Source organism: Sphaeroforma arctica (genome assembly GCF_001186125.1).
Source record: "Sphaeroforma arctica JP610 unplaced genomic scaffold supercont1.587, whole genome shotgun sequence".
Taxonomy (NCBI): domain Eukaryota; class Ichthyosporea; order Ichthyophonida; genus Sphaeroforma; species Sphaeroforma arctica.
The window spans coordinates 9142-27702 of record NW_014039971.1 but is presented as its reverse complement, the minus strand read 5'-3'; the positions used below and the strand labels follow the sequence as shown (position 1 = coordinate 27702).

The 18561-nt window shown below is 45.8% G+C and overlaps 2 protein-coding genes across 3 annotated transcripts in view; one reads left to right on the top strand and one right to left on the bottom strand.

Moving 5' to 3' along the window:
- Positions 1–226: 226 nt before the first annotated feature.
- Positions 227–5303, top strand: SARC_07417 (hypothetical protein; the record flags this gene model as incomplete). Its single annotated transcript, XM_014298648.1, has 8 exons — positions 227–436; positions 1052–1228; positions 1583–1662; positions 2002–2144; positions 2955–3138; positions 3803–3974; positions 4457–4600; positions 5157–5303. The coding sequence occupies 8 exons, from the start codon at positions 227–229 to the stop codon at positions 5199–5201; spliced, it is 1155 nt and encodes a 384-aa protein (XP_014154123.1). The 3' UTR covers positions 5202–5303.
- Positions 5304–5865: 562 nt separating this feature from the next.
- The window catches only part of SARC_07416, a gene marked incomplete at its 5' end in the record, with an annotated part of 14378 nt that continues 1682 nt past the window's right edge, over positions 5866–18561 (bottom strand). Inside the window, 15 exons of one of the 2 annotated variants that reach the window (XM_014298647.1) lie at positions 5866–6804; positions 7773–7885; positions 8386–8478; positions 8794–8976; positions 9491–9559; positions 9768–9863; positions 10759–10937; positions 11666–11757; positions 12396–12544; positions 13508–13615; positions 14658–14757; positions 15209–15270; positions 15838–15941; positions 17670–17782; positions 18171–18398. In XM_014298647.1, the coding sequence (XP_014154122.1) occupies positions 6633–6804; positions 7773–7885; positions 8386–8478; positions 8794–8976; positions 9491–9559; positions 9768–9863; positions 10759–10937; positions 11666–11757; positions 12396–12544; positions 13508–13615; positions 14658–14757; positions 15209–15270; positions 15838–15941; positions 17670–17782; positions 18171–18398 (1861 nt within the window). In that variant the 3' untranslated portion in view covers positions 5866–6632. Of the gene's footprint in view, positions 6805–7772; positions 7886–8385; positions 8479–8793; positions 8977–9434; positions 9560–9767; positions 9864–10758; positions 10938–11665; positions 11758–12395; positions 12545–13507; positions 13616–14657; positions 14758–15208; positions 15271–15837; positions 15942–17669; positions 17783–18170; positions 18399–18561 lie in introns of those variants that run through there. The other variant, XM_014298646.1, reaches the window with a different exon arrangement.

Here is an 18561-nt window from a genome sequence, read left to right as displayed (position 1 = left end):
TATATATATATTTATAGGTACATACCATTTCGGTCTTTTCGTAGTGCTAGTGCTTTTGTTATGCTGGCGAGAGCTTTGTACTCAGTGAAACTCGCGAGTCTTGAAATGCAGTAAAACTGGGTGCTCCAGTCTATACCACATCATCCTTGCGCACATCCCCATTTTCATCCCAGACCACCAGGTTTCTTCACAGGTATCTGTTTCCGGTTGATACTGTTAGTTGTTCATGGCAAAGCTCCTTATCACCTCTCATCTGGCCCATTTGTATCATCCATGGCTCTTATTGCAGATCACCGGCCCACTGATCCGTGTGGTGTCCGATCGATTTGCCTGGCAAGTGAAGGCGGCTATCATTGACACACTCATGCTGCTGCTGAAGAAGTCGTCGGTGCAGCTAAAGGCCTTCTTACCACAGCTCCAGACGACGTTCCTGAAGGTACGCACCACTCCCCTCTGTTACGGTGTCTGTTGCAGCCTTCCTCGAGACTCAAATGCCATCTTTGTGGGCGTTATTAGGATTGTATCTATCTGAGTAGGCTTATTTACATATCTTATCACAACACGGGTGGGTGAAGGACTATACTGCCCTCGTTTGTGCGAGGCGTTTGCGCAATCCTTTGTGTGTCGGGGTTGTTTTTCCAGTCTTACGTTTCTTATTTAAGCCTTGCGTAAGCCTCAATAATGTATTGTCAATTTTCTCTTACTACGAAAGCCTGCGGATGATATGTGAATGGTTGTCTTACACACACACGTATATATATATTTATATTTATATTTATATGAATATATATATGTATATATGAACATATATATATGTATTTATATAGATATATGTATATATATATATATACATATATATATATATATATATATTCATATAATATATTCATATATTCATATACATACATATATATATATATATATATGTATATATATATATATATGTATATATATATATTAGTATCTTACATACACATTTCCCCCTTACTTCGCGCCATACATCTTTGATGAATTCCAATATCGCTACCAACTCTACCCAATCAATTCTCAGGCACTTGCGGATCACCATGAGGTAGTACGGGGCAAGGCAGCCAAGGCCTTCCTACCCATGGCCGCTGTACACAACCGCATAGACGCACTGGTCATTGAGCTGTGCAACGGTGTGGCAGACGGTGAGGAGCCCACGCGGTCGGCTATGCTACAGGCTTTGGCCAACACTATTCGTGGGGTAAGTATACTATACTATACTGTACCGTATTTTCTCTGAACAGACTGACTTCCTGGTAGGTGTAGATAGATGGGTGCCGGTTGATAGATTGACAGGGTTGTACTGGTTCACGGAACGTTGCGGCGACGTGGTCGGCATTTCATATTACACATAGGCACTAACCAACGGCTCAAGTATATCGAGGCATATAGGCTTAGCATGTAGGTTTATAGCGCACATTTCATACATGTTTCTGATGCTTCATTTACCTTATTATGTCTCTATGCGTGTGTACATGTTGCTGATACTTCATTTTTCCTGTATGCGTGTGTATGTGATTCTGATACTGCATGCATCGTATTCCCGTATATGCAGGGTGCTTCTAAATTTGCTGAGAAATCTACAACACTCGCGCTCGGAATACTACAAGACATCTGGGATGACGACAAAGAAGAGTAAGTCGAAGTGGCGACCAACAGCTCCAGAGCATGCTATAACATATTTTTAATATTTATTTCCACTTGCAAGCTTCTACTATTTTATATTAAGCTAGTCCTTAGTATGGGCAGAGCTTTCGCGCTGAAAGACATCGCATATTCTGTACACGTATGGCACAACCACGCGGCAAGCCGCATTGCTATCTGTAGTGTACTTACGCCGAAAGGGGCATAAACCCTAAACCGTAAATCGCTCTATGCCGCATGTATTATCTCTGCTTATTCAATATATCCTGTTCACCTCCTTGCTGCATGTATTTTGTATCTCTGCCCCCCCCCCCCATCTTCTCCCCCCAGAGTGCGAACGCTGGCGGCCACCTGTGTGGGATGTCTGGGCACTTCGATGGACGACGATGTGCTCAACAATCTACTGGACAATGAGGTGCTGGCCCCCCCCACATCAGCCAACGAACAACAGCGCAATCTATGTACCCTCTCTGGTATGTAGTAGGTACATGTCTAGGGTTTAGTGTTCTAGGGGTTTGGGAGGTTTGTGGTCAGCGGCGAATCCTTTGCACTCTTATCTGACGCGTGAGTCGGGGAACTATAGGGTTTAAAGGTTTAGGGTCCACAGCGAAGTCTGAGCACCCGATCTGGTATGTGGCTGTAGCTCAGGCGTCAAGTGTGCCATGGGGAAAGCATGTCTTAAACACTGCCCCAAAATGTGTAGGCAGCTTAGTTAATTGGAGGTGTGTGTAGTAATTGGGTGGGGTGTGCCGGTAGCGGTGGTCTGTGACCAGGTTTGTATGGGGTGTCACTGTGCATCTTGGCTGATACTTGTCTGGGGCCCAGGCGAATAATCTAGAAATTGGCGCTGTAGTCGCCTTTCTTGGTGTCGATTGCATTGAAGCGAGATGGAGTGCCTTGGTATTGTCCGAGTTCTTACTGATATAGTATTATGATACAGACTATCAACACACCCACACACCCACACACCCACACACACACACATCCATGCGGCATTGTGTACTAATATACCGCATCCACTCACCTGGCCTGTCTGTGCAGCTGCCCTATCCCCTACCACTGGGTGTACAACACACACAAACACATATCACACACACACACACACATCCATGCGGCATAGTGTACTAATACACCGCATCCACTCACCTGGCCTATCTGTGCAGCTGCCCTATCCCCTACTTCTGGGTGTGCAACACACACAATCACATATCACACACACACACACATCCATGCGGTATTGTGTACTAATACACCGCATCCACTCACCTGGCCTAACTGTGCAGCTGCCCTATCCCCTACCACTGGGTGTGTGGCGCGTGTGTGGTCCAGCGACCGACAGTTGCCCATTGAAAGAGAGGTTGTCCGGGGACTCAGCAGTAAGAATGGCGATACCGCCTGCGCTGCGTTACAGGCGTGTGGCAATCTGCTGACTTACCTGACCGCCGAGGAAGGACATACGTCACAGAGGTATGGCTGGCCTGGGCAAGGCAAGGTAGAGCTTTTAAACGAAAACCTTAGCACAGGTACAGTTGTTGGGGCAGTTAGGTACTCTCCCAGATAGATGTGTCCTTCTCCCAACTTCTCCCCTGGATTTATTATAGATAGTCACCATTAGAGCGGTTTCAGCTACTTAGCAAATTGAGGACGGGTGTCGGTGTCATGCAACTCAGATAATGGCCCACCGTATACTTATAGTCCACTTCGGAGTCGGTCGTGTGCATATTGTTGTCAACTCTGTACCTGTCAGTGCTGACCTAAGTATCGTAGTCATTGCGTCCAGTTAGCTCTATCAATATTTCAACCGGGTACTGCGAGTGCGCACACCGATCCCCAAGTGCTCTACGTAGCCCGCAGAATCACTTGCACCGCACAAGCATGGCCACACAACACTCCACCAGTGCAATGTGGCACGGGGGTTGACTTGTAAATCGAGAGAAACGCCCACTTACGCGTCTTATTTAGCACTTACAACCGAAGGGGGCAAGCTACACGCCGCTGTAACTAACCCCAATCGAACGCCCAGCACTCACCCAAACGATCTAGCAAGTACTGAACGCACACTATAGCCCGCTTCACACCCAGGCATGCGGATGGATACTCCCCGACTCACCCCACCCCCACACACTCACAGCCTGCCACAGAGTATCCTGCCAGCATTTGTGACAGCCATCCAAGGTCCCCAGAGTGACCAGAGGCACAGGGGGTGCCAGGTGGTGGCTGACTTAGCCAAGAGGTCACCTGCCTTCACGGACGAGAAGCCCGTGCAGACACTGGTCTTACCCGCTTTATTAACGGTTGCGAAGGTGTGTTTTCTGGGTGGGTGCAATGTGTATGTTCAGGGGTTTTGGTATGTTTCACTAGGCTCCGGTGTCGGCTTTGACATATGCGACAGAGGGTATCTATTTACCCAAATTAAATAATAATAATATCATTACTATCGCGAGTGTACCGGACATTCTCCATACGGAGTTGCTTGTGGACGGTTGTGGACTGTGGTGGTGGTGGGCCTTGGACGACCCGATGTGGGTGTGACGCACGCGAACGATTAGATCTATCAATGCGTGCAAGAACTGCACAAACACGACGCAAGCGATACAAAACCACATCACACACCTGTGTTTTGGTGTATGCATGGCAGACTGCAGTACCACCCTCCGACTACTCTCCGCAATGCTTGTTGCATGTACGTACCCTCGTTTCCCAACACCAACTCACGCATATACGCACTCGCACTCGCCACTCGTTCACCCCCCCCCAACACACACACCCCCACCCACACCCACAGGAGAAGCAGCACATGTACGTCAAGCGCGCAGCCGAGCGAGCGCTGGTGCACTGTTTGCATCTGCGAGACGGCACGTGGGGCGTTGACATGGCCGTGTCCAATATGACGGGCCCTGCCGCCAGCGTGCTCAAGGACTATGCCGATGTAAGTGGCGCTGCTAGCACGCTGTTCTGGTCGTGCTGTTTATGGCGTGTCTTTGTTGCAGCTATGTAGCACGCGCACAAGTTATGTTGTTGCAGCTTTGTAGTACGGGTACAGGTTATGTTCTATGAGGGGTTTAGGCAGAGGCGGGGTATTGCTCTGCTTTCAACATTGTGTGTGCTGCCAGTTGTACTATTGGGCTTTGGGATGTTTGGATTAAGTGGTAACTGTTGCTGCTTGATCGTAAGTGATGCTTCATTTTATCAATATATGGCCTTGGACGTGACATGAGTCGTGTCGGCGGGTATGTAGATGGATCGTCGTTACCACGGAAACGATATTGTGTACATAAAGTTCTTTGTTCGTTTTAAGCTGGCGAAACCATCCAATCTCATATCACGCCGTCTGTGCTTGCAAGTACACGGACAAACCAACAAGCTATATCTATGTTCACGTTTGTGCTCCTGTTGTACCATGGGGTGCGCCTATTTGATTAACCAAACCTTTGGGTGTGATAGATTCTCACTATGAATTCTGTTTTTGTCTTTCGATTACACAGCGAGTACTTGGACAGGTCGCCGATTTGACAGACGATGAGGAGTAGAACAGATACTTTAAAACGCAAAAAATAACACCCACCCCCCCACACACACACATCTGCCGGGCCGGGCCCTAAGTGAATAAACTAGACTTTGGATCAAGTGCACGCATTGTCTCTATGTTCTCAGTCTGTTGTCATACAACACATGTCTGGAAGGCCCCCCAAATACCTGCCGGACCCTAAGTGAATACACTAGACTTTGGATCAAGTGCACGCATTGTCTCTATGTTCCCAGTCTGTTGTCATACAACACATGTCGAGAAGGTTGACTCACTTCAACTCAAGGGGAGATCATCAATTCAATTTCACATTCGAGAGGCTGAGGTCGAAGTAGTGACGGATGTATGATACTGGAGTAATATTGGGCATGTTTCTGAGTTATATCAAGATCTTGTGGAGGCTTGTCCTCGGATAGCTATTACAATCTACCTTGACCATATATTGATTGCCTAGTCGCACATGTTTCATGCTATTTTTATTCTCTTGACAATCGTGGGTACCGATGATGCTCGGGTGCACACATTTGTCTCCGTCACTCTTACTTTAGTTCTTACAAATATGTATATGAAAACTTGCCTTGAAAAGCGTACTGCAGTAGAACACCTTGATGGATATACTATACTTTGAATATGCGTCGCAGATTCTCTTAACGCTCAACGTTTAACGTGTTACAAACGTGCATGGATAATTTATTCACTCGAACTGAGGCGAGTTAATTGTTCAGTTTTCGATTGCGGTTTCCAAGTCGACAAGCTTCAGCCGACAGAGTGTCCCATGCCGAGTAAAATAGTCCGCACGCTGCAAAGTTCTGTACCAAAAACTTGCCGGGCCCATCCTCTGACATCTAATATGATGTTAGTCCTTATACTGTGATTGCCTCTTGAACCGCACCATGCTCTGTGGTAGGTGCCAACTGATGGCAAAGCTCATCCCGGTGCACGCAGTCGTCTCCCCGCCCCTCATTACTTGTTAAGTCAAGTCGCCGAACTGATCCAGACGTGACTGGTTGTGTTTATCTATTTACATTGTGCGGACTGTGTCTTCTGCGGCATGTGTTCAGTATGTATGTCAATCCTGGGTGAGCACTGGGTTCTCGCTTGAGGCACCACAGCACGCTCTATAGCTGTGGTTAGGACAGCCAGAATAGTTCGGGACGACCGCTGACTGCGAATACCATCGGGGTACCGTACCTAACGGAAGGGCTGCCTTAGACAGCGGTTATATATAAATGATAGGGACTCGATGAAGTCTCCTGTGATTCAGTGTGGATTGTGTGGCCCGCACCAGAACTATATCTACAAATGGCCAAGTGATCAAATCTTCTGCCACGCTGCCTGGCAACCCTTTCGAATCCTACACCAGGACTATCGTTCCGTTTCCATACACCCCCATACGTCCTATCTTCACCCTCTCGCCCACCAACCGTTTCCCCATTCACCGCTGGAAACTCATGATGTCGTTTATGGCGGCGCAGGCCATCTTGTTCAGCTGATCCAGCTGGTCGCTCACGTGCTCCTTCAGCGACACAGCGTCGTTCAGTGACGCGTACAGCGCAGGAATCATCTGATTGCGCTCGGCCACCTGGCGCTGCACTTGGTCTTCGTATCTGTAGCGCGGGGGAGTTTGAGGCGTTGTGATTGGTGGCTATTTTTAGACCATATGCTGAGCAGGCTATGGATTAGCGTGGTTGGGATAGTACGAGTGTTGGTCGCATGTAGTTTATTGGATCTTTGTATCTTTACAGAGTGAGAGGGGTCAGAGTAGCACGACGAGCCGGGTGCTCTATTCGTTAGCTGTGATGTAGTTCATGAGTATATGCCATTGCGTTTGTACGAGTAGAAGCGAACGTAGTCATCTGCGGGTCAGTGCAATTAAGGGAACCTGTTTAACAGATTTATGGGTCCTCGAGGGACGCAGGTGTCAAGCGGACTATGCGAGGGTGCATGGAGTGGCATTGAAGAATGGACATTGTATGTGTAGCATGAGTGGGACCTAGGAACGATTTTCCAGTTAATACGCAGAATGTGCAGTGATATGCCTTGTGAATACGAACACCCGTATCTCGATACATACGGGCTAGTAAAGTGGTTAGAGAGACCCTTAGTTATGGTACGCGCAGCTTTAAGGGAAAATGTAAGCAATAAACAGGACAATTAGGACCGATGCATAAAGAATCCTGGTCCTGGGATCGTTGGCGTTAAAAGGGTGAAAGGCTAGTGCTAGTATTCTCGAAGCTCAAAGTGTATCTAGGACAGTCTATTGATTCATACAGGCTTAGTAGTGGCCAGGTGCCTGATTTCAATACCACCGAGCGATTCGGCGTAGACCAGATTGGCAACATATGTACAGACGAGAAAGGGAGCGCACGCGGATCTGCCTGACCAAACGCCGACAGCAGCGACACATGATAAGAGCGAAGCAACCATGTGTACAGGAGACTGACTAAACGCAGAGAGGACTTGGCCTTTTGCGGATAGCCACACATATGATTATCGGCGGCCATCGATAGATATTGCTGTGATCTGGACCCTTCGCACGCGTACCTAAACCGTTTAATATCGAATCAGTACATACTGTGCCTGTAATCTTTGCAGCGATCCGTCGTGGTAGACGATGTCCATTTGCGTAACCTGCTCCTCTAATTCATCCTCGGCCATCTGTAGGCTCCTCAGCGTCGAATTCGCGATCTAAAGAAGTAGGCCGAGAGAAAAAGGGGTTACGTAAATACACGTCCGGTACGTAAACCAAGAACAAACCGCACGAGTATTTCAGACTGGCTCTCGTAAAGTGCGGAACACTACCGTTCTCTTGCTGATGGATCATATGTTTGCTGGCACTCTTTACGTAAATACACGCCCAGTACGTAAACCAAGATCAAACCGCACGAGTATTTCAGACTGGCTCTCGCAAAGTGCGGAACACTGCCGTTCTCTTGCTGATGGATCATATGTGTACTGGTACACATGTAGCAGCTGTCACGCACACCTGGACTTCAGCAACCGCACACGGGTCTTGAGTATATATAAAGGTTGTTCGCCAGAAGTTTAGAAACAATACGTAAGGCCACGTCTTATGCATGCCGTGAATTCGACTTTGCAGGAACGATACTGATTGACCAAAACTGAACCAGGTTTCCATGTATAATACAATAGGGGCTTGTATACCGAGCCAGCATGTCAGGACTTACGTCTTTCTTGTCGCGGTATTGCGCTTCCAGTCGGTGCAGTTTGTTCCTGAGGTCGTTAAGCCGGTTGTTGCTTTCGGTCAGATCTTCGTTCACCTGAAATTAGTCACGGAAATGGGTCAGCTCGAAATTAGAAAGAATACCGTGCCTGTTAGCAGGACAAAAAAAACCCGCACGGCTCTTGACTCGCAGTTGACAGGCAATGCAGCTAGTCTCAAATGATTCGGACAGGGCCAGTTCTCGATTGCGAAGCAATCCACCCATTTTCAAACGGGAAGCACAGTCTATAGCAGTAAGTGCTGTGCGCATGTAGGTAGCATCCGCCTTACAAGGGCATGTACTCGTACACTCACACATTCACACACCCATACACCCACAAATTCACACACTCATGCACGCCTGCCAACACACCTGCTCGTGCTCCTCCTGTGCTTCCAGCAGAGAGTTCTGCACTTCTCTGATGTTGGCGCTGTGCGATAGCTTGAGCTTCTGCAGCGCTGGCGTGATGGTGTCCTTGAGATAGCCTAAGAGGTTGCGCTCGGGTTCTGGTTCTGAGGACTTGTACTCCAGCTCGTATCGCATCCCCGCCGCGTTCTATTTAAAAAAAACATTCGCGAAAATGTTTAATACTCAGACTCATTGAGCTTCATCTTAAGGGTGAACCATTACAACCACTCAAGTAGGCAGCATTGGGGGGATCGCATGCAGTGGCGATTGCCATAGGCTACGTCATAGTGGCGCAGACGGTATCTGGGCTGTTGTAGCGAATCTGCAGACTCCTTCAACAGAGATTCAGCCCAATATCAAATGCAGTGGTGTCAACAACCGGTTGGCGCAATACACACTCTGTCTATCACCACTCTGTATAATGCACATGCATATTGGATGTCTTGGAGAGGTAGCTCAATAGGTGATGGAAGGTCACCAAAGGCTGATGTTATGATGACAGCCCCTATGGATGCATGCCTACGACGCGCATCGTACGTCGCAGGCATCACTTTGAAGGCAAAAGCAAAGGACTTAGAAGGAAGAAAGAATACCGGTTGGATATTACTTCACCGATACTGACACCCGGAAATAGATATGTGGGTCAGTCACATACACATACCTTGGCTGAAGAGGGCACAACGCCGATGCTACCAGCTAACTCGTGATACGCATAAATCTTGCGGTGGATCTGCCGAGAGAGAGAGAGAGAAAGAGAGGTTGCGATGTGTTGATGTGGTGAGTACTTGCTATTGGTCTCTATTTTTAGACACGGCAGGGGCAAACTTCACAGTCTCAGACGTAGGGTTATTCGCTACGGGAAAAGGGTGTATCCAAGAGTACCATTCACTTGTATAACCGGATAGAACTCCCTAAGCATTTGCACTCGGAGACATTACCTCTTGAGTGGCCAGTGTGATCTCCTTCTCTCGCTCGAATAGCTTCATGTCGGAGTCTTCCTTCTGCTTCTGCGCATCTTCCAAGCTCTTCTTCAGCTGAAGTGTACAATGGTTGAATGTTTGCCCATAAGTTAACTATCAACACGCGTGCCAGAATCTTTTCCTCTCGTTGAACTAAAGTACTCGGGGTACACACATACGCATGTGGCCTAGAATGTATGTGTGTTTGTGCGAACTTATGAGCGCGGGTATAGATTATGCCCCCAAATATCTTCACGGCAATATTCAGGCACTTAAAATATACGGGCGAAGCAACGTTCGTGAGCGAGTTTACGAAATGGTCGATAATAACAGAAGTGTCTAACGGACTAATGTCTGAGAATGGGATAGACCTGCGACCACAGTGCAGTTGTTTGTTGGTGATTTGGGTGTCCAACAAAGGGCCGTACGCGATCGTACAAACCCAACAAACCCAACACGGACACGCTGCAAACACACATGCACTGCACAGTCAGAGTCTGTATAGACAACGAGGTATTATGAAGTATAGTCGAACACGATACGATACCATGGCCAAAATCAGACATATGACGACAAAAACAAAAAACAAGCATGCGAGTCTTTGTGCCATCAGGCGCCCCGAGAGACTGTGTATAAACCCAGACATACGTCCCACATGGAGTCGTGCGAGATGTGCTTGTTCCCATGCTATTTGAGAGCCTGGATTATCCTCCTTGTATCTTAGATATATATGTCTACAACACGTTTAGTGTATGCGGGCCGACGGGCTGCAAATCCCTTGCATACACCCTTGCAGCTCGCAAAACCACGAAACACACACACACCCTGGCTATCTACGACACTTACACACTCAACCTGAATACGAACCATAAACTACATACACAACCCGAGTATAATCCAAAACATACATGAACGACCCGAATAGAATCCAAATATATATACACAACCCAAGTAGAAACCCAACACTTACATGAGCCCTATCCATATTAATGCGGAGCACATCCGTTGGCGACAGTTCCTGGTTGGCCAGCACGTTGTTCAGATGCGATGACTCCGCTTGCAGTTGCGCGGCCTCTTTGCGTGCTTGCTCCACCAGGGCTGTTTTCTCAGCCAACTTCTTCTGCCTGGACATCAGCTTTCGTTCGTAGTCTGAGTGCAGGGGGAGTTGATAAACGTAGTTGGTCTGCTTACACGGTGTGTGTTAGTGTCGGCTTGAACTGCAGAGTCTATTTCTGAGGTGGTGGCACATAGAATACCCGCAAGGCCACTGTGCCAGAGACACTTAGGGGTGACGGATGACGAACAATGGTAAGGCGTACGATAACTAAAGGTGTGCCGGCGGGGAAACAGGCAAAGCAGCTTGAGGACTCTCGGCACACGGCCGTATCTCCAACACACACTATGAGATAAGGCATTGTACAAGCTCAACAGTATTTTGTACACTGACTCTCACCCTCGGATAGAGTGAGCTTGCACAGTACTTGCTTGTCTGTATATTCGAGACAATCGAAGATAGAGACCACTGAATGACGCTTCAGGCGAAGTTTATTGTAAACGGCACGCACGCGATACGTCAGCCCACAGGAGACGTAGACGATCGCATCCCAATCGTGCATTGGGGTGAGAGAACTTTTGCAGCTCCCCAAGACACAACACACAACACAGCCATGGTCCTCCATACTGATATCACGAACGGAGCGCGCATGTGGCCGGTGCAAGCTGCAATTCCGCAATACCCACAATAGAGACACAGTCCATGCCACGGATATCTAAAGTACCAATCCGGTCCATGTGCTTGGTACATCGTAGTACACTGTCCATGTACATGGTGCATCGCAGTTGAGTAGTGTACTGATACGTATGATCCAGCGCCTTACCTTGTATCACGCGCACAAACTTCCGCATGTCAGATTCGCAATCGGCTTTCATCTGCGTCGCCTCTTGCAGCGGAGTGGGGCCCTGCGTGTACCTGCAGCGGCCATGGGCACGACGCAAATGCACAATATCAACCTACTAGTCACCTCGGCATTTGTACTCATGTTTAATCAATGTGTGTGTGTGAGGCATAATATTAAGCAAATAGCCTACTAGTCACCTCGGCATTTGTACTCGTGTATAATCAATGTGTCAATACTAAGCAACCTGCCAACTAATCACCTCGGCATTTGTCCTCATGTGTAGTCAAGGTGTGCGTGTGAGGTATGAGAGGGTGTGGGGAGAAGTCCGGGGGTGTCCATGCCCACCTGCCTCAAGAAAAGCGGGACAGGTGCCTTTGCGTATGAGAGAAACCAATGAACACGTTCTGCGAGAATCTGTTTATAGAACACGAAGTGAGTTACCGCAGATTGGAGCGGATGAGAAACAAACCACCAGCAAACACCTCAGTGGGCCAACTATGAGACATCACTCCCCCCGTCACACAACCCAAATCAACGGTCGAACCTGTCATGCACTCAACACTACTGCGAGAAATCGACGCAACAGACACATCTGACCAGATAGTACTACTTGTCTCCGATGGTATCCGCACAGCCATTGTCCTACACATATGTGAGGATCATACATACGCATGACACGGATAACAAGTGAGTAGTATCAGCTATTCACCTGACAGATTCATTCTTCAGCCGGTCGATGCTCTGATCAATCTGTTGCTTCCGTTCAAGGAGAGAGTCCTTTCGTCGTGAGAACAGCGTGAGATCGGTGCCGTCGTCGTCGTCATCGTCTCCTGTGCCTAGCATGAAACTGGCATAGGCCTATAGTACCAGTAGGATATAAGCGAAAGTCGATACAAGTATAATATACCAGTAGTACGCAGACAAGTAACTATGCAAGTACATACTTTAGTAGGATAGAAGCAAAGGTCGACAACGATATAAAATACCAGTAGTATGCAGACAAATAACTATATAAGTACACATGCTTTAGTAGGATAGAAGCAAAGGTCGATAACGGTATAAAATACCAGTAGTATGCAGACAAATAACTATACAAGTACATACTTTAGCAGGATATAAACAAAGGTCAACAAAGGTATAAAATACCAGAAGTATGCAGACAAACAACTATATAAGTATTTATTACCAGTAGGATACAAACAAAGGTTTATATGACTATATAATACCAGTAGTATGCACACAAACCACTATATAATATATATTACCAGTAGGATACAAACAAAGGTTTATATGACTATATAATACCAGTAGTATACACACAAACCACTATATAATATATATTACCAGTAGGATACAAACAAAGGTTTATATGACTATATAATACCAGTAGTATGCACACAAACCACTATATAACATATATTACCAGTAGGATACAAACACAGGTTTATATGACTATATAATACCAGTAAGATACAAACAAAGGTTAATATGACTATGTAATACCAGTAAGATACATTCAAAGAATTATATAAGTATATATTTCCAGTAAGATACAAACAGAGTGATATACAAGTATTTGTTTCCTGCAGGACTAAACAAAAATTATGTAAGTATATATTCCCAATAGGATACAAACGAAGGACTATATGAGAGTATATAATACCAGTTGACTTTGATACCCACGTACTCGAACATACATCTCCCACAAACCTCATACAAATATATACTACATACACGCTGTTACACTCCCTTGATATAAAACAACGTTTCTATACACACGACTTGAAATAGTATGAGACGGGACGAATGGCACACGCCTACCTTAGACACATATTCAAATACATGCTGGGCTTGGGCGTCTCTCGGCACACCTTCGTCAAACTCCGACACCGAGTAGAAATATGGGGCAGGGCCAATGCCTTCATTATACTGCCAAGGTGATGGTGGGACAAAAAGAAACGTCAGCAAACGGGCAAGATGCCGTGCCCAAGCCACTCCCCAGGCCTGTCATTCTAGTGCTAGTGCGAAACACCCCCATGATTAGAAAGGGTTAAAAGCAGGACAACAAGATGTGGATAGTTTGAAGTAACTTTGAAGTGAGGTACGATGAAAAAAAAAGAGCGCGCCGCAGTTGTGAGTGATTCCAGTGGACACACAGAAGATCTGATCTGTCAGCAGAGACAAGCCGATGCAGTGCGGCATGGTGCGATATAAGGTGGCTGTATATGTACCATGTAACACACTCCCAATACTATACAGAACTACCAGAGGCATGTCAAGTGGTAAAGGAGACGGTTTACACACGAACTATAAATTCAGACTCAGTGCACATGGTCATGACACGCGGTATAAGCGGTATCACACTCACACCACGAGTGCCTGCAGCAGTCCTGACTAGAGGGGCTGTGTGTGCACTGCGGGTGGACAATAGAAAGGAAAACAAATAAATATAGAAACAGGAAACCAGGTTTCAGCCGCAGATATTTGTTAGACATACAGACGGATACAACCGGAATAACTACACGATTCTTATTAAACGGGCAGACAATGCGGTCCGAACAAGTGCACAGAAAGGTATCATGACGGGGTGACAGGCAGAGTACTGGATAATTAGGTGAAAGTGTGGAGGGAGAGAAAAGTAAGCCATCCACGTGTATCACACGTGTTTAGGTATACACGTCTTGATACATTAATGGGCGGTTATCTATTTATATACATCCACATATCGAGATACATTAATGGGCGGTTATCTATTTATATACATACACATATTGAGATACATTAATGGGTGGCTATCTATTTATATACACCCACATATCGAGATACATTAATGGGCGGTTATCTATTTATATACATCCACATATCGAGATACATTAATGAACGGTTATCTATTTATATACATCCACATATCGAGATACATTAGTGGGCGGTTATCTATTTATATACATCCACATATCGAGGAACAGCACACCTGGCACAGCTCAACCAGCCAATGCAGAGCGCCCAGAAGGGACGGCCACTCCATGGGAGTAAAGGCCAGCAACGACGACTGCTTCAGTACGAAGGGATATCTGTAAAACACACATGTGAAATGAATACACACGTGTACAATTGAAGATACACGCGTTAGTATCCGTATACACATGCATATGCATATGTGTGCCCATTACATAGATACATTGTCATCCAAAAAATGTGCTTAAACATCGCCTACGATACGCTCTTGCGTATAGTTTGGCGAGCAAAGCTTGGCCTATCTGCTTAGTGCAATACTGGGTGGGTAGATGTGAATGTTTAAGATGGTCCGCCTAATTATCACCTTCAATAGAATCAGACACATTACAAACAGGCGATTCCTCATACCAACTGTACCCGAAGGCTAACTATGCGACTGAAAGCGGCTGGTTATACATCCCTATCGATATACCGCCATATTATGTCGTGTCCAAAAATAGCAATAGTAAATACGCTAGCCAATCAGAATCGTTATCGTACACCGTTTTAGTCAAGCACTATACCTACCTCACGCCCTTCATGAGGATGATGACTTCTGGGATGGTCCGTTCTGTGTTATTCTCCGGGAACTGTACAGGGATGTGAGGTGTGAGCGTTAACAGCTAATAGGAGAATCTCCGAAAACCGAAAGGAGTGGTCGGTTTTCATTCAGTCGGATACTTCTAGTGTGAATTGATGGACATCTGCCCTGCACATAAACACTCGCAGATGATGGTTGAAAGAAAGGCCACCCCCGTAGATATGATTACACGCACACGCACACACTCACACAGAGTATACACACACGCACACACTCACATATCCATATCCATACACGCACAAACTCGAACAGTATACACACACGCACACTCACATATCCACCCACCCACCCATCCAGAATACACACACGCACACTCACATATCCATACATCTACACACTCAAACAGTATATACACACACACACTCACATATCCATACACCCACAAACTCACGTATCCATACACCCACACACCCAACCAGTATACACACACGCACACTCACATATCCATACACCCACACACACAAACACGGCACGATGTGACTCAGTGATGAGACCCTGAAGGGGTATCCCAGAAGACCTGCCAACAGCTGCTTGCCAAGAGGGTGGTTGCACACACCTTGTACCCGTTGTCTAGCTGTGTATACAGGAACTGGAATATCCGCAAAAAATCTTTCATCATAGGCTGGGTTAACAGTTTGATGGAAATGGGATGACTGTAACCTGGGCGTGGGAGAAGATGATGTACCGAGCACGCACAAAGTGAGTTTCCAAGTTATAGAGCATATCTCAATAGGATGGCTACTATGTCATATGCCGATAGCGCAAGCGGGAAAGACTGAGGGTGCACAGACAAGTGTATCATACACGCAACTAGTGGAGCGAATGCCACAGCACATGGTGAGACATGCTTATAAGTGTAATAGTAGTTGACGTGCATGGACAAAACAGAGAGTTGAATACAGAATTGTGCTGTATCTGCCAACAAACAACAATGCCTAAGCACAAACTAGTACAAGAGAACGATCATAGCGATCAATAAACACGAACGCGTCGGCACACCAAACCTGTGCTCTGCCTGATCTCTAAACGAGTAGCCACATTTGGAAATGAGAACAAGTTACCAATCAAATATAACCATCACATATCAGACACTACACATTTGCAAATGAGTTCAAGCTACCAATCACATATATACATACCATATCAGACACCATACATTTGCAAATGAGATTAAGTTACCTATCACATATTACTATAACATATCATACACCATACATTTGCGAATGAGATCAAGTTACCTATCACATATAACTATAACATATCATACACCATACATTTGCAAATGAGATCAAGTTACCAATCACATACAACCATCACATACCAGACACTACACATTTGCAAATGATCAAGTTACCAATCACATACAACCATCACATATCAGACACTACACATTTGCAAATGAGTTCAAGCTACCAATCACATAACTATCACATATCAGACACCACACATTTGCAAATGAGATCAAGTTACCAATCACATATAAACATAGCAAATCAGACACCACACATTTGCAAATGAGATCAAGTTACCAATCACATATAACCATAGCATATCAGACGCTACACATTTGCAAATGAGATCAAGTTACCAATCACATACAACTATAACATATCAGACACCACACATTTGCAAATGAGATCAAGCTACCAATCACATATAACCATAACATATCATACACCATAAATTTGCAAATGAGATCAAGTCACCAATCACATACAACCATCACATATCAGACACCACAAATTTGCAAATGAGTTCAAGTTATCAATCAAATATAACCATAGCATATCAGACGCCACATATTTGTAAATGAGTTCAAGTTACCAATCACATATAACCATAACATATCAGACACCATACATTTTCAATTGAGATCAAGATACCAATCACATACAACCATAACATATCAGTTCCAACCATCACATATCAGACATCACACATGTGCAAATGAGTTTAAGTTATCAATCACATATAACCATCACATATCAGATACCACACATTTGCAAATGAGTTCAAGTTACCAATCACATATAACCATCACATATGAGACGCCACACATTTTCAAATGAGTTCAAGTTACCAATCACATACAACCATCACATATCAGATACCACACATTTTGCAAATGAGTTCAAGTTACTAATCACATATAACCATCACATATCAGATACCACACATTTGCAAATGAGTTCAAGTTACCAATCACATATAACCATCACATATCAGACGCCACGCCCGAGCTGCCGTACATCAGAAAACAATCCAACGCCACACATTGCACCTCAACGGGCACAGACAATCAACACCATCACACGTACAAGTAAAATGACCCCACTAAACGTTACAACTCAGGAGTTATATCTTGGTAGGACTGGACTAAAAGCGTACCGTTGGTTGTGAGATAGCGGAACATGTGTGCACAGCATTGTTTGCGGTATTCTTTATCGCTGAGGGGTCGGGTGTCTTTGTTGGCCGAGCGCTCGCCATAGATGCTGGATCGCCTGCAATAGCGGGAGCAAATATCATGCACGAATCATACTTTAAACATAGTGCCCGTCATCCACTATGGATAAGTACAAGCAATCCAAGCAAGCTTAAATGCACAAGTTTCGATACGGAGATAGACTATATACACGGAATAGTTGGTGACCATTATAAACACCGCCAAGTGAGTGTGACACACTTTTCTGGACAGTTTTGGCTTGTTCTCTCACGGCCTACAGCCAAACGTGCTTGTACATCAATGCATACGTGCATATGTATGTAGACATGAATATATTGTCAACATACGTCTGGCTGTTGTTGAAGCGACGTACAATACCTATACAAGTACTAAACTAAACAGCCCACAGCTACACAGATGGGCAAACTAACTATACAACAGCCCACCTTGACATAGCCATGGACGATTGATGGTGTCCAAAGCCAGTACTGCGGCGATCCTTCTTTGGAGGTTGTATCTCTCCCCGTGTGGCTGATCTCCTTCTACCCGTCGCCATGGACTGTCGCGCATATCCCGCATGCGAACTACCACTGTCACGGTATGACTCTTGCGATGCGTTGCTGTTGGAATAGGCCAGGCCTCGACTGGGTGCAACGGGTATCATGCTGCGCCTGCTGATGTGGGTCAGGGAAGTAGATAAAATAAGAAGCGACATGGTTGAAGTCTTGTCAGACAATTGTACTACAGGAGATAACCTGATACGTACGAGAATGGTGAGATAAAAGCAATGAACTGCGAATCGATGAAATTAGGATAACAGTCACATGGGTAATACAT